The sequence below is a fragment of the Lepus europaeus genome, chromosome 10 (assembly GCF_033115175.1).
Source record: "Lepus europaeus isolate LE1 chromosome 10, mLepTim1.pri, whole genome shotgun sequence".
Lineage (NCBI taxonomy): Eukaryota > Metazoa > Chordata > Mammalia > Lagomorpha > Leporidae > Lepus > Lepus europaeus.
Genome location: NC_084836.1, coordinates 4,731,842 through 4,748,274, shown reverse-complemented (window position 1 = coordinate 4,748,274; position 16,433 = coordinate 4,731,842). Strand labels below are relative to the sequence as shown.

Genomic DNA, 16,433 nt, shown 5'->3' with positions numbered 1-16,433 from the left:
GGACGCACAGCCAGGGGCCTTGGTGGCCCTGGGCTTGGCAAGGCCCCTTCCACCTGCTGGATTAGAGATACCGCTCTGCGTGTGAACTTAGCTCTCGTGAGGTTACAGCCAGCTGGGCACACTGCACGCGTCACCCCAGGTACATCTCCCAGGATGCCTTGCAAGAGGAAAAGCATTGCTGACCTCAGGGGAGGACGCTCAGCAGGTAGCAGGATGCCCGAGCGGACGCTCCACAAAGATCCGTGCCGCAGAATTACTGCTAAGAATTGAAAAAGTGCTTCATTTGATCAAATATTTTGATTAGCCAAGAAATTAATTGTACTGTATCTTCATTTGTATTTATAGCGAATAAATGAATGCTAAAAATAACAACAGTATCAAAGCTGCCTGTCAAAAAAAAAAAAAAAAAAAGATACAACATTTAAAAATCCCAAGGAAAACGAGCAGAGGCTGTGTGTGCGGGAGCCGGGAGCTCCAGGCCCGGGCTGCCCTCACCGCACTGGCGCCGCGAGGGCTTACCTCTGCCTTCGCATCCCCTGCACAGCAGCCGGGGCGTCCCTGACCATGGGCTAAGCAGGGCTCTCCTCGGGGAGGCCGGGCCACCCGTGGTCCCCAGGGTACCACCATGGAGGATGACGGGGACAGCTCCAAGGCTGTGTTCTCCTCTCTCCACCCACTGCCGGTGCCTACTGGAAGCAGGAATGGAGGGATCCCACCTGTCACCACCTGTATGCCAGGCACTGTCCCAGGCAGGGGCGACAGAGCCCCAGACCTTTCCCTGGAGGATCCGGGGTTCTGAGATGCCCACCGGCCAAGCCAGCAAGGATGGAGCACAGAGGTCCGCCAGGCGCCCCGGCCTCCCCCTCCACATGCTCTGCCCAAGGTGGGTGCCACGCTCAACGTCCCCGGGACCCCTCTCCCGACGTCTGCCTGAGCTGCCCCCCACCTCACCTCTCCAGACATCAGCACAAGCTCATCAGGTCTCTGACCCCAGCCAGGCAGAGCGGGCCCCCGCCCCTCCGCCAGTGCCACACACTCACCGCTGACACGCCGCATGGCACCGCAAACACCCAATTCCCAAATCCCCCGGGAGCACGACATCGCCGGAAACGCCGAGAAAGAAAAGGGCAACACCCAGGCTGCCCCCCACAATTCAATAAACTCACGGGTAAAGTCACTTATGAAACCATCACAGAGGAATTCCGGACCACTGAGTCACGTCACCAGCCTGAAGGAGGGCAGAGAAAGGTCAGGAACGCAGGCACTGGTGCACAGCGCTGGCTGGACCCGGGCAGCAGCCCTCTGGGGAGGCACCCAGGCGCTCTCCCCGTACAGGGTGCTGGGGCCGCGGGAGCCCTAACCCCTTCTCGGCACCACCGCCCACGTGAGCACGCCCTCCTCTGGACGTCTCTTCCTCTGGGCAACAGAGCTGACGGTGGCAGCCACACCTTAGCGTCTGCTATGAGGATCATTCTAGAAAGTGCTCGGGGCAGTGGCAGCTCACAGCCTGTGCCCATGGCTCATCGGCCACCCTTCTGACGACGTCTGACTGCCAGGGAGGGGAGGAGAGGCGGTCACTTGTCCCACCGTGCAGTCTCTCGGCTTGGACCTCTCTAGTCCAGGGTTCAGGGCTAGCCCAGGGTGGCCCTCTGCTCTGCTCACGAGTGGTCACAGCCAGTTAGGCAGAGCACTCCTCACCCCAGGGGAGCCATGGGTGTGCTCACCCGTCCTGCCGGGGCCTGGCCCTCACACCTGCTGATGTGACCAAGCACCGACAGCGGGGAGATAAATGGCTTCATGACAAGTGATGCTCACAGCTGAGGACAACCAAGAGCCAGCGAGTGAGGCTGCACAGAGGGACAGGACGACCGCCGGCCCTGCCCTCTGGGAACACAGCATGTCGGGAAAATCCAACCACACAGACTAAAACCACGACTTTCCCAGAGTCAGTGGGGGTCTGTCTGCCTTCAAATCCATGGCCTCGGGAGGTCTTTCCACCAGCAAGGGAAGAAGTGTGGCCACCCTCGGGGCGGGGCTGCAGGTCACCAAAGCTGGTGGGGCCCCACCCATCCAGCAGAAAGCCAGCCGGTCACCCTCTGGCGGCGACCCCGTCCTGCTTCTGGCACAGCCGCTCCCGGCAGAGCTTCCCCCTGCAACTGTGAGACCAGTGTGTGCCCCAGGCCCCCCAGACTGTCCACACCACGGGAAACGGGGCTGGTGGGGCTTCATACACTGCTCCCCAAAAGGAGGCTTCACATCCCAGCGGGACTCAGCATGTGTGTGCAGAGGAGCCGCAGTGTCACCGTGATCAGCCTGGCCTGGGCGCCAGCGCCATCGTCACGTGCTCTGCCTAACTGCCACCCTGCCGGTGACAACGCCGAGACCCTGTCGCTCGCATAGGCTGTCTGCCCTGGTGCAGGTGGCTCAGCCTCGCCTCCTGTGCTGAGTGGCAGGGCCCTGAGGACAGCCAGGTACGTGATGGGCCATGTGACACCTGAGGGCCCTGCTCAGCGGCTGCTGGTGTCACCGTGGCTCAGGGAGCCCCGCAGCCCCCTTGTTCTGATTGGCCATCAGGGCCACCCAGAGCGCCCACGCCACCTGGAGCTGCCCCTCACGCCTCGCCTGGCTCCAGCAGCCTATGGCACAGCAGGTGGGGCAAACATTTATAATCACTGAAATCACATGGGGAGGACGTGGCCCCTGGATGTCAGGAGCGAGAGCACGTAGCGGGGGCCGGTGCTGTGGCACAGCGGGTAAAGCTGCCGTCTGCAGTGCTGGCATCCCATGTGGGCGCTGGGTCGACCAGCTGCCCCACTTCTGATCCCATTCTCTGCTATGGCCTGGGAAAGCAGTAGATGGCGGCCCAAGTGCTCAGGCCCCTGCACCCGCGTGGGAGACCCGGAGGAAGCTCCTGGCTCCTGGCTTCAGATCAGCACAGCTCCGGCTGCTGCAGCCAATTGGGGAGTGAACCAGCGGGTGGAAGACCTCTCTCTCTCTGCCTCTCGTCCTCTCTCTGTATAACTCTGACTTTCAAATAAATAAATAAATCTTAAAGAAAAAAAATAACAAGAGCAAACAGCGGCAATGATGACATCTGAGCGACTTCCGGTGATGCGGGAGCCCCTTCCTGGGGGAAACCTGCCCGTTCCAGTGCTGCTCGGACACCATCACAGCCACGAGAAAAAAAGGAACAGAAACGGCGCTGGCAACCGACAGATACGGCGCTCGGGGAGGCTGCAGACGCACCGCGCCTTACGGTCACATTTTAAAATTCGCTGGAAAGAGAAACCATCTCCAAGTTATTTAACGCTGAACTGAATGACTTCATAGATCGTGTGTGTATCAACACAAAGCAAGGGAAGGCCTCACTGGTTCTCTGCCTGCTACAATGGGATAGAATAATTACTCTGCATTCAACAAGGCTGCGTTTTCTTACAGAAATTCCATTATTTCCATGGTAATATAGCAGCGAGGTTTTTATATGGGTTTTGCTGTTTTCTAAAAATTCTTCTGCTCTGAGTGTTATTTTTACATTCAGGGAAGACACTGAAATTGCACTTTAAGATGTAAAAGGAACGTTCAGCAGGAACGATTTTCTAAAAGCAAGGTGGAACTCTCTGTTTCGCACAAAGCGCCCTGAATGCAAAGCGTTTCTGGAGCAGTGCAGAGATCTGCCGAGGAGAGGGTGCTGGACGCTGCCTCCCGCCTGGCTCGGTCAGCACGCGCCGGCCGACGTTTCCGTGTTAATCTCGTTCCTCCTTCTAGCTTGTACAGGTGTTTCTCAGCTTGAACCACGGTGTCAAGGATTCCACCTGCCTTGGACAAATTCCTCGCTCCTCCCTGAGAAGGTCAAAGCCACTCTGACCTTTCCAGCAGCTCACCGGCCTCTGTGCCGCGAGACCGGTTCTCGAACTCCGCGAATAACCACCACACCTGAAGCTCGGGAAGGTACCAGAGCCCCACCAGAGAGACGGATCCCGAGCCTTGGAAGGAGCAAGCAGGAGTCGGGCCGCAGCAGGGATGGGAGAGCACGCGGCACCTGCTGCGAGAGGGGCCCCACCATCCCCACTTGTCCAGGGTACGGCCACACGGGACGTAAGAGCAGTCAACGGCTGTGGGGTCACCTTGGAAAGGGCGCCCCTCTGCCCGCTGCCTCCTTCCAGGCCACGCAGGCTCCGCAGTGTCTTAGCCACAATTCTGCTCTCCCTTTTCCCAAGACCACGGCTGTGGCTAGGGATTGTGTCCGGCACAAGCAGAGGCACGGCGACCACCTTAGCAATGCCCTGGTGATCTCTTTGATGAGCTGTGCACCCCCCCACACTGGGTGAGCTCAAGGTGCTGCGTGGACATCCTGACTGCTCGCTGCTTCTTTCCCTTTCTATGAAAAACCCAACCCAAGAGTCAGCTGTACAAGTCCTCAGGAGGAGGGGCTGGCGCTCTGGGCAATGCACATCCCATCTGGGCGCTGGTTCAAGTCCCGGCTGCTCCACTTCCGGTCCAGCTCCCTGCTAGTGTGCCTGGGAGAACAGCGGAACACAGCCCAAGCGCTTGGGCCCTTGCACCTACGTGGGAGACCCAGACAGAGCTCCAGGTTCCTGGCTTCTGCCTGGCCCAGCCCCAGGCGAGTGAACAGTGAGTGGAAGACCTCTCTGTCTCCCTTTTCCTCTTCCCACAATCCTCCTCTCTAAGTCTGCCTTATACATACACACATAAGCCCTTAACACGAGAACAAAGTCTCCACGCGGCCCTCTCTCCTTTGCATGCCCTCAGCCCCCCGAGAGCGAGGCCAGGTCCTGGTTCACCTGCCGTCAGCAAGGTCAGACACTCCGCCGCGGAGGAGGTGGGGCGCGGGCGGGCGGTCCCTGCGGCCACCAGAGAAGCAGGATCAAAGAGGCCCTCTGGTTCCCCATTGTTCAACGTGTCCGGGAACGCTGGTGGCCACGCTCGCACTGTCCCTTCAGCCACAGCTCCCTGGTACAACCTGTGCTCCTGCACTCGGGCCAGGAGCTGGGCTCGCGTCCTCCTGGGCTGCTGCCCGTGGACGAGCAGGGTGAGGCGGGTACACATGGTGCTGCGGAGCCCGGGCCAAGCCTCCTCCATGCCCCCATGGCTGCTCCGAGCTCACGTGTGTTCCCCACTCACCGTGCAATCCACCCACAACCTTCTCGCGGGAGGCTGAGCCGGGTGCTGAGGGAGACAGCAGGAGCTGGGCCTGGAGCTGGACCCATGATCCAGCTCCCACTTCCTGTGGACCCATGATCCAGCTCCCACTTCCTGTCTGCCCCGCGGGAGGCACCTGCTCGGTGCTTGGTTCACGTGGGCCCACAGGACACACGTGTGCACGGGCAGAGTGAAGGGATCCACGCAATCCACACGGAACGAACCCCACGCGTCAGAGAAGAAGGGGCGCTCTGCAGCACGCCAGGCCTGACAGTCAGGGAAGAGGCGGAGGAGACGGGCGGGAGAGCCAGAGTCGCGGAGCTGATCCTTACCGCCACGTCCCCAGCGCCGGGACGGCAGGGCCAGCACGCGGCGCGGGCCAGGAAGGCACGTGGCCGAAGCCGAGGCCACAGAAGCACCACGGCGGCGCTGCTGGGGAGCAGGGTGGGGCTGAACGGGCGCACCCCGTCACCTCTCTAGCTCCTGCCACCCCAGCCCACCGGCACCTCTGCTGGGCACCGACCACAATGAAAACTGTTAGGAGAGGGGCCTGCAGGGGTCGCTCTCTCCGCCGCTCGCTCCTGGCCGTCCGCACGGGGTACTGGTGTGAACCCATGGACGTGCCGATGTCGGCCCTCCCTTCGTGCTGCGAGCACCGCGGTGTCCCAGACGCTGCGTCAGGCGGCAGTGACTTCTGCACACGTTGGCTCGGGCCACGCGGACTTGTGAAGCCCCAGGGCACACAGGTGCTCATGATGGCGTCGAGGTTTTTCTCGCATTGTACTCCTATTTGGGGTCTAAGATTAAAGCCTTCTTTGTCTTATTTTTAACTCCATCTGCAGTGAATATGTTTTTGTTTGAAATCACAAAAAGTATCATCATTTACAGCAGTGAGGTCACACAACCAAGGGAGGGACAAGTCAGCCCCTGGGAGGAGGTGCCTGTAACTCAGCAGCCGACAGAGGCCTGGGACTGCCCAGGCAACGCACAACGCACAGACGTGGAACCTGGATGGCCGGTCACACACAAACCTAACGGCCAGCTTGGTGGAAGTTAGGACAACCGTGGACCTCAGGGGATAGCACTGGGGGCGGGGGTGTCGGGAGCCCTCGGGCGCCGTGGCTGGGAGTGCATCCTGGTACCACCACCTGGGAGAACACTGGCCATACGGGGCTGAGCGCGGGCCCTGCCCCCACCAGCAGCTCCTGAGAGCGCACAGGCCACAGCGTGGGAGGTTGGCAGGTGCTCTCTGCACGGGCGGACACAGAACCACCTCCACGCCATCGACGGAGGCTGCTGGCCATGCTGGGCGTGTCCACCACAAAGAACTTCACTCAACAGACGACCTCACAGCAGCTCCTGCGAACGTGCCGGAGACAGGGTGGTGACACGGACAGACCTTAGAGCCAACATCAAGCAAGAAAACAAAAAGAGGCCAGCGCCACGGCTCACTAGGCTAATCCTCCACCTGCGGCGCCGGCACACCAGGTTCTAGTCCCGGTTGAAGCGCCAGATTCTGTCCCGGTTGCCCCTCTTCCAGGCCAGCTCTCTGCTGTGGCCCGGGAAGGCAGTGGAGGATGGCCCAAGTGCTTGGGCCCTGCACCCGCATGGGAGACCAGGAAGAAGCACCTGGCTCCTGGCTTCAGATTGGTGCAGCGCCAGCCGTAGCAGCCATTTGGGGGGTGAACCAACGGAAGGAAGACCTTTCTCTGTCTCACTGTCTAACTCTGCCTGTCAAAAAAAATTTTTTTAAATAATTTTAAAAAAGAGTGACAAAGATAGTGTCCATAAAGTTTCAAACCAAGCAACACGATCTGATACATCGTTAGCAACATCAAACCCGACAGCGGAAACAATCAAACCCTGAAGGCTTCAGAGGCCCGGAGTCAGGCGCTGCACACAAAGACCCCACCCTCTGTTCAGGGCCCTCACCTAGGAAATGGAGATGGGGACGCAGATGTGTCCCTCGGGGAGCTCAGGATTACACGGGGTGAAACGCACACGACGGACTCAGGCTGGGCCTCCCCGGTCGCTGGGCCGTGACCACTGTCCTCACACCTCACAAGGGCCCCCACCACACGCTGCCCTGGCGCACTTCTTGGGACGCAGCCACACGAGCACCAGCGGCCAGGCGGGTAACCGTGCCCAGGCCCCTTCTGCGGAGGCAGGGACCGCGGTACCTGCACGTACTCTGAGCACAGCGCCCTGCACAGAGCGGTGCCCGAACACCTCAGTGACTGTCGCGAGGAGACTGCTGCTGCCGACACTGGACCATCTGAGTTCAGAAATGAGAACCAGCCTAAGGCCGTCCTGGGAGGCGACACGGCCCCCGCGTCAGCCGGCCACCCTCCTCCAGGAAGCCCCTCTGCCTGGGGAAGGCTGGCTTCTCTTGGAACCCCGTGTCCGCATGAACCTGGACCCCAGGCTCTGCCCACCCACAGCCCAGGGCCTGCTGGCAGCGGGCCTCACATCTCGGCACCAGAGCCTCTTCTGGGATCTAAGGCTGCTTAGCATGTCACACAAGCAGACAAGAACAGGCTCAGAGATATCTTTGAATACAATACGGGCTGGTGCTGTGGTATAGCTGGTGAAGCCGCTGCCTGCAGTGCCGGCATCCCATATGGGCACTGGTTCGAGTCCCGGCTGCTCCACTTCTGATCCAGCTCCCTGCTAAGGCCTGGGAGAGCAGTGGAAGATGGCCCAAGTCCTTGGGCCCCTGCACCCGCGTGGGATACCTGGAGGAAGCGTCTGGCTCCCGGCTTCGGATCGGCGCAGCTCTGGCCATTGCAGCCATCTGGGGAGTGGACTATTGGATGGAAGACGGAAGACCTCTCCCCCCCTCCCCAGCCTTTCTGTAACTCTTTCAAAGAAATGAATGAATCTTTTTTAAAAAAAGAAAACAAAACTTTTCCAACAAGGTCAAGCGCACGTGCCCACCTTCTAGCTCCCCCACCCCCGCAGAGAATTCACCCTGGAGTGAGCCGAACACAGGAGGTGACCGCCAGGGCGTCTGGTGTGGTTCCACCCCAGGGCCTGTGTTGTAAAAACGCGCTTTGGCTTCAAGGTCACCAAGGGACGCTCGCGGCCTCACCTCCTCCCGGAAGGAGCCGAAGTTCTCCAGGAAGTACTTCCAGTGGACGTAGGGCGCCAGGTGGAGCCTGAGCCTCCTCAGCAGGTAGTGGTACTGGCTATCCACGAGCCTGTGGCAGAAATCCTTCAGGACGTCCCCGAACTCTGCCGCCTGCACAAACCCGGTGTCCTCTTTATCCAGCGCGGAAAAGGCCTGGACAAGGAGAGGGGCAGAGATGGCAAACGCCGGCCGACGCGAGCGAGATCTGTGCACGAACGTGCACATCGCCACATGAAGGCGCCCGCCACGGAAGGGTTAGCCCAGGGCGCCGTGGCCTCTGTGCAACGTGGCGGGGGCTCCCATGGGGATGAGAGGAAGGGTGTGAAGCCTGGTGCTGACCCAGGTCCCGAGAACCTGCTGGGCCCCTCCCGCACTCCCACAACTCTGCCTGACGCAGTGACTCGCTCCGGCTCTCTCGGCCGCATTCCCGCTCCTGGGGACCACGTCACTTAGGGACAGGGGTCTCCAGGCAGGCAGCTGGCGTTGGGAGTGCTGGGCCGCGGGACCACCCCGCAGGCTGGACGCACAGGCTGCTGTCTGGGCCTGACTCCGTGCCATGCCCTGCTGGCCTCACCCCGCAGGAGGACCCCTGCCGCCCGTGGCTGTGCTGGGGGCCGGGGTCCACACTGCGGAATCAGCAGTGTAGCCAAACTGAAAAAGTGCAAACCATGCTATAAAAAGCAAGCACATTTTTTCCCATCTGTCGAAACAGAATCGTTCATTTTTATCGCACTAGGAAATCTGTATCAAGTGCTAGATTAAGATCTTTTTTTAAGTAAGAATTTAATGTGTCTGCAGACTCCAAACCCAATTCCCTTGTGGCTAATTTTCATTCAGGGCTGAGCAGGCCCACCCCGAGGGTCCACCAGGGTGACGGCACGAGGGGAGCAGAGCAGCCTTGAAGCTTTGTGCAGTTCGTAGTAACATGGGGCAGCCATGGAAGGGGTGGCGTCCCCTAGCCCTACAGTCTTTGAGCCTGGGCTCCGTTGCCCACGTGAGGTTCCTGGCTTGATTTTTAAAGATTAATTTTATGTATCTGAAAGGCAGAGGTCAGAGAGAGAGAGAGATCTTCAATCCACTGGCTCACTCTCCAGATGGCTACAATAGCCAGGGCTGGGCCAGGCCAAAACCAGGAGTCAGGAGCTGCTTTGGGTCTCCCACGTGGGTGCAGGGGCCCAAGCACCAGGCCATTAGCAGGGAGCTGGGTCAGAAGTGGAGCAGCTGGGGCCCAAATCTGCACCCATGCCACGCAGGCGGTGGCTTCGTCCTCTGCGCCGCAGGTGGGTCCCTCTCTGGGCATTACTCTCTTCAAGGAAAGATGAACCGCCCCGGGGTGAGTGAGTCGGACGGTCTCCCGGGCGATGCGGCTCTCCAAGTGCGGGCACGTCGGGGGTGGGCACACACGCTCAGGAGAAAGATGGAGAGGAGCACACAGGAGCGTGCACTCTGAGGGCACGAGCAGGCAGGTGGTGCGGGTGGGTGGTGGGGAGGGGGCCCCAAGCCCAGGCCCGGCTCCCTCCGGCCCCAGGACCTGCTTCCCTGAGCCCACGTGCACACCTGGCCAGGCGGGGGTTGATGTGAAGGGCCGGCGCCCCCCGTAACAGTCTACAGAGCCGCGAGGCATCGTCGGGTGGGCTCAGAAGGTGCTCGTGACGTCTGGATGACCTGCAGGGGCGCAGACGCCCCCTCTGCCCCCCACCCTGCTCCTCCTCGTGGGCTCAGAAGGTGCTTGTGACGTCTGGATGACCTGCAGGGGCGCCGGCTCCGACGCCCCCCCACCTCCTCGGGACCAGAGACCATTTCTCACTCAGAACCTCAGGGCCTAGGGCGCGTTTCTCGGAAGCCAGAGCCAGCGTTGCCCTGAGGGCTCCATGGGGCTCAGTGAGAGAAGCGTCCTGACGGTGCCCGCGGTGCGGGTGGTGAGGAGGGGACGTGGCGGCTGGGGGCGGCCTTACGTGGCTGCTGCCACACCGCTTCTGAGAAACCTGAATGGTGCACAGATTGACAGCCGGAGAACGCCGAGATCCAGCCGCGCGGCGACTGCAGCACTCAGAGCGGGCGGCTGGGCGAGGCAAAGCGTCCCAAGACAGGGCCAGCTTGCCGTGGGCTCCCCGAGCCGCCGGCATCCATCAGGCGCGGGGTCCGCTGGCGCTTCACTGCCCGTGCTCTCCGGGAAACCCGGGGCCTACGGGCGTTAGACTCAGGAAACCTCCGGGGTGCTGGGAAGGTCTGCTTTCCAGGCCAAGGCCAAGGCCGAGGCCACGGCCACGGCCGTCCCAGAAGGTGCACGAGCTGGCTGTGCCGTGCCCGCGCACCTCCCTGCCACAGGGACTCCGGGGCCCCCGCTCCTGTGCTGAGCAAGCAGGGGCCTGGGTGATCGGGGCGCTTGTCAGGAGCGGAGAGGGAGCTATTCCCGTGGCCCCTGCTTTTCCCAGGCCGCTGTGGAGTGTGTCAGCGTCGAGGGGTCCCCAGCCAGAGACCCAGCTGTGCAGAGCAAACAGCGCATCTCCACGGAGACCTGCGGCTGGGTCTGCAGGAGGACCGGGACACGTCCATGCCCCGCCTTCCTGTCCCCCACCCCCGCTCTGCCCCCAGCGGCTGGGTCTGCAGGAGGACAGGGACACGTCCATGCCCCGCCTTCCTGCCCCCCACCCCCGCTCTGCCCCCAGCGGCTGGGTCTGCAGGAGGACAGGGACATGTCCATGCCCCGCCTTCCTGCCCCCTGCCCCGCTCTGCCCCCCAATGGCTGGGCCTGCAGGAGGACAGGGACACGTCCATGCCCCGTCTTCCTGCCCCCTGCCCCGCTCTGCCCCCAGCGGCTGGGTCTGCAGGAGGACAGGGACACGTCCATGCCCCGTCTTCCTGCCCCCTGCCCCGCTCTGCCCCCAGTGGCTGGGTCTGCAGGAGGACAGGGACACGTCCATGCCCCGTCTTCCTGCCCCCTGCCCCGCTCTGCCCCCAGTGGCTGGGTCTGCAGGAGGACAGGGACACGTCCATGCCCCGCCTTCCTGCCCCCCACCCCCGCTCTGCCCCCCAGCAGCTGGGTCTGCAGGAGGACAGGGACACGTCCATGCCCCGCCTTCCTGCCCCCTGCTCCGCTCTGCCCCCCAGCAGCTGGGTCTGCAGGAGGACAGGGACACGTCCATGCCCCGCCTTCCTGCCCCCTGCCCCGCTCTGCCCCCCAGCGGCTGGGTCTGCAGGAGGACAGGGACACGTCCATGCCCCGCCTTCCTGCCCCCTGCCCCGCTCTGCCCCCCAGCGGCTGGGTCTGCAGGAGGACAGGGACACGTCCATGCCCCGCCTTCCTGCCCCCCGCCCCACTCTGCTCCCCAGCAGCTGGGTCTGCAGGAGGACAGGGACACGTCCATGCCCCGTCTTCCTGCCCCCCACCCCCGCTCTGCCCCCCAATGGCTGGGTCTGCAGGAAGACCGGGACACGTCCATGCCCCGCCTTCCCGTCCCCCTGCCCCGCTCTGCCCCCAGCGGCTGGGTCTGCAGGAGGACAGGGACACGTCCATGCCCTGCCTTCCTGCACCCCACCCCCACTCTGCCCCCCAATGGCTGGGTCTGCAGGAGGACAGGGACACGTCCATGCCCCGCCTTCCTGCCCCCTGCCCCGCTCTGCCCCCCAATGGCTGGGCCTGCAGGAGGACAGGGACACGTCCATGCCCCGCCTTCCTGCCCCCTGCCCCGCTCTGCCCCCCAGCGGCTGGGTCTGCAGGAGGACAGGGACACGTCCATGCCCCGCCTTCCTGCCCCCTGCCCCGCTCTGCCCCCAGTGGCTGGGTCTGCAGGAGGACAGGGACACGTCCATGCCCCGCCTTCCTGTCCCCCACCCCCGCTCTGCCCCCAGCGGCTGGGTCTGCAGGAGGACAGGGACACATCCATGCCCCGCCTTCCTGCCCCCTGCCCCGCTCTGCCCCCAGCGGCTGGTCTGCAGGAGGACAGGGACACGTCCATGCCCCGCCTTCCTGTCCCCTGCCCCACTCTGCCCCCCAGCGGCTGGGTCAGCAGGAGGACAGGGACACGTCCATGCCCCGTCTTCCTGCCCCCTGCCCCGCTCTGCCCCCCAATGGCTGGGCCTGCAGGAGGACAGGGACACGTCCATGCCCCGTCTTCCTGCCCCCTGCCCCGCTCTGCCCCCAGCGGCTGGGTCTGCAGGAGGACAGGGACACGTCCATGCCCCGTCTTCCTGCCCCCTGCCCCGCTCTGCCCCCAGTGGCTGGGTCTGCAGGAGGACAGGGACACGTCCATGCCCCGCCTTCCTGCCCCCCGCCCCACTCTGCTCCCCAGCAGCTGGGTCTGCAGGAGGACAGGGACACGTCCATGCCCCGTCTTCCTGCCCCCCTGCCCCGCTCTGCCCCCCAATGGCTGGGTCTGCAGGAAGACCGGGACACGTCCATGCCCCGCCTTCCCGTCCCCCTGCCCCGCTCTGCCCCCAGCGGCTGGGTCTGCAGGAGGACAGGGACACGTCCATGCCCCGCCTTCCTGCACCCCACCCCCACTCTGCCCCCCAATGGCTGGGTCTGCAGGAGGACAGGGACACGTCCATGCCCCGCCTTCCTGCCCCCTGCCCCACTCTGCCCCCCAGCGGCTGGGTCAGCAGGAGGACAGGGACACGTCCATGCCCCGCCTTCCTGCCCCCTGCCCCGCTCTGCCCCCAGCGGCTGGTCTGCAGGAGGACAGGGACACGTCCATGCCCCGCCTTCCTGTCCCCTGCCCCACTCTGCCCCCCAGCGGCTGGGTCAGCAGGAGGACAGGGACACGTCCATGCCCCGTCTTCCTGCCCCCTGCCCCGCTCTGCCCCCAGCGGCTGGTCTGCAGGAGGACAGGGACACGTCCATGCCCCGCCTTCCTGTCCCCTGCCCCACTCTGCCCCCAGCGGCTGGGTCTGCAGGAGGACCGGGACACGTCCATGCCCCGCCTTCCTGCCCCCCACCCCCGCTCTGCCCCACAGGGCCCCTGTGGTCCTGGGCACGTTCACTTCCCTCCCCTGCCCTGCAGAGGACTCCTGGATCAGCAGGGGTGCCCCCAAGCTCCTGCAAAGCTGCGGAGGCCCCGTCCCAGGGCAGCGCTGGACCCAGAGCAGACCCCAGCGTGGGCTCTCGAGGGCAGGGCCTGGGTTTCTGAGCAGATCCAAGCCCGTCTCCACCGTGCTGCCTGGGCGCAGTGCCCAGCCTCCTCGGCGCTGTGGACGCGTAGAGCTCCACCCTCTGCACAGCGCCGGCGCCTCCCACTGCTGCCCCAGCCCTGCAGGGGGCGTGGTCAACAAGCTGTCTCCAGGACCACCCCGTGGTCTGCAGTGGGGCTCCTACAGCACCACAAACATGTGGGACACGTCCCTCCACACACACACACACAGCACTGCACACACGTGGTTCACAGCATGGCTACACACACACACACACACGTGGTTCACAGCATGGCTACACACACACACACTGCACACACGTGGTTCACACCATGGCTACACAAACACACACAGCACTGCACACACGTGGTTCACAGCGTGGCTACACACACACATAGCACTGCACACATGTGGTTCACAGCATGGCTACACACACACACACACGGCACTGCACACACGTGGTTCCCAGCATGGCTACACACACACACAGCACTGCACACACGTGGTTTACAGCATGGCTACACACACACACAGCCCTGCACACACGTGGTTCCCAGCATGGCTACACACACAGCACTGCACCCACGTGGTTCACAGCATGGCTACACACACACACAGCACTGCACACACGTGGTTCACAGCATGGCTACACACACACACACACAGCACACACGCGGTTCACAGCATGGCTACACACACACACAGCACTGCACACACGTGGTTCCCAGCATGGCTACACACACATGGCACTGCACACAGGTGGTTCACAGCATGGCTACACACACACACAGCACTGCACACATGTAGTTCACAGCATGGCTACACACACACACACGGCACTGCACACACGTGGTTCCCAGCATGGCTACACACACACACACACGGCACTGCACACATGTGGTTCCCAGCATGGCTACACACACAGCACTGCACACACGTGGTTCCCAGCATGGCTACACACACACACAGCACTGCACACACGTGGTTCACACCATGGCTACACACACACACACTGCACACACGTGGTTACCAGCATGGCTACACACACACACACTGCACACACGTGGTTCACAGCATGGCTACACACACACACACTGCACACACGTGGTTCACACCATGGCTACACACACACACAGCACTGCACCCACGTGGTTCACAGCATGGCTACACACACACACAGCACTGCACACACGTGGTTCACAGCATGGCTACACACACACACAGCACTTCACACACGTGGTTCACAGCATGGCCACACACACACACAGCACTGCACCCACGTGGTTCACAGCATGGCTACACACACACACAGCACTGCACACACGCGGTTCACAGCATGGCTACACACACACACAGCACTGCACACACGTGGTTCCCAGCATGGCTACACACACAGCACTGCACACACGTGGTTCACAGCATGGCTACACACACAGCACTGCACCCACGTGGTTCACAGCATGGCTACACACACACACAGCACTGCACACACGTGGTTCACAGCATGGCTACACACACACACACAGCACACACGCGGTTCACAGCATGGCTACACACACACACAGCACTGCACACACGTGGTTCCCAGCATGGCTACACACACACACAGCACTGCACACATGTAGTTCACAGCATGGCTACACACACACACAGCACTGCACACACGTGGTTCCCAGCATGGCTACACACACACACACTGCACACACGTGGTTCACACCATGGCTACACTCAGCACTGCACACACGTGGTTCACGGCGTGGCTACACTCACAGCACTACACATATGTGGTTCACAGCATGGCTACACACACACACAGCACTGCACACACGTGGTTCACAGCATGGCTACACACACAGCACTGCACACACGTGGTTCACAGCATGGCTACACACACACACAGCACTGCACACACGTGGTTCACAGCATGGCTACACACATAGCACTACACACACGTGGTTCACGGCGTGGCTCCACACACAGCACCATGCACACACACAGCACATGACTCTGTCACTCCACACACACTCGTGGTTCGTGGCACCGCTCCACACAGCACTACGCCCATGTCAGCTGTGATGCTCACGTCTCCTGGGTGACTCCCTGCCTCCTGGTGGCCCGCAGTATCTCTATGCCACAGCCTAGCCCCTGCCACCTTCTTCAAGGCCACCTCGACCGGCCCACCTGAGTGCTCACGGCGTGTGCTGAGGCTGCCATCCCCCAGGGCCTCTCTGGCCTCTTTACCCAGAACCCCCTGCATCACCCCACACCCAGCATTTGCCAATACAGGGCACTTTGCATCCGAGACAGCTCTGGGGCCTCGGCATGTCCACTCTGCACTGCCTGGAGCCCCACGGAGGACCGGCAGGCACTGAGCGGGCAGACGCCCCGGGCATCTCCTTTACCTGGGACAGGGCCGGCTGGCAGGAGCCCACCACTTGCTGAACGCTCCTCACGACCTCCGGGAGGGTCACCGTGGAGAAGTCCACCACCACGCCGCCGTCCTCCTCTTTGTCTGGCGGCTCTGGCCCTGGCCGGCTGCTCTCCAGAGCTCTCAGGAAGTCGGCGAGGTTGATGGAATTGTCGTGCAGGCTCACTCCCCAGCTTGCCCCGGAAGAAAGGAAAGAGTGTCTTACTTACTTCATAAAGACAGAGAGCGAAAGCGAGTGCTCCCATCCAGGGCTTCACTCGCCAAACGCTCACAACGGCTGCGACCGGGCCAGGCTGAAGCCAGGAGCCTGGAGCTCCAGCCAGGTCTCCACCCAGCCGGGAACCCACCCAGATACACACCTGCCGGAGTCAGGACCTGGGGGTATGAACCCAGTCCTCCGATGTGGCATGCAGGCATCGTAACTGTCAGGCCAAATGTCTGCTCCAGCATTAATTTTTTTTTAAAAATTATTTACTTGAAAGTCAGAATCAGAGGGAGAGAGAGGGAGAGATCATGCATCTGCTGGTTCACTCCCCAAATGGCCGCAATGGCCAAGGCTGGGCCAGGCCAAAGTCAGGAGCCTGG

The 16,433-nt window shown here is 62.2% G+C and overlaps 1 protein-coding gene across 1 annotated transcript in view; it reads right to left on the bottom strand.

The window, feature by feature from the left end:
• Positions 1–16,433, bottom strand: part of EFCAB6 (EF-hand calcium binding domain 6) — a 248,212-nt gene that overhangs the window by 24,032 nt on the left and 207,747 nt on the right. The window contains exons 26-27 of the mRNA XM_062201869.1: positions 15,823–16,021; positions 8,252–8,443 (exon numbers count right to left, since the gene is read on the bottom strand). Coding sequence (XP_062057853.1) covers positions 8,252–8,443; positions 15,823–16,021 — 391 coding nt within the window. The remainder of the gene's footprint in view (positions 1–8,251; positions 8,444–15,822; positions 16,022–16,433) is intronic.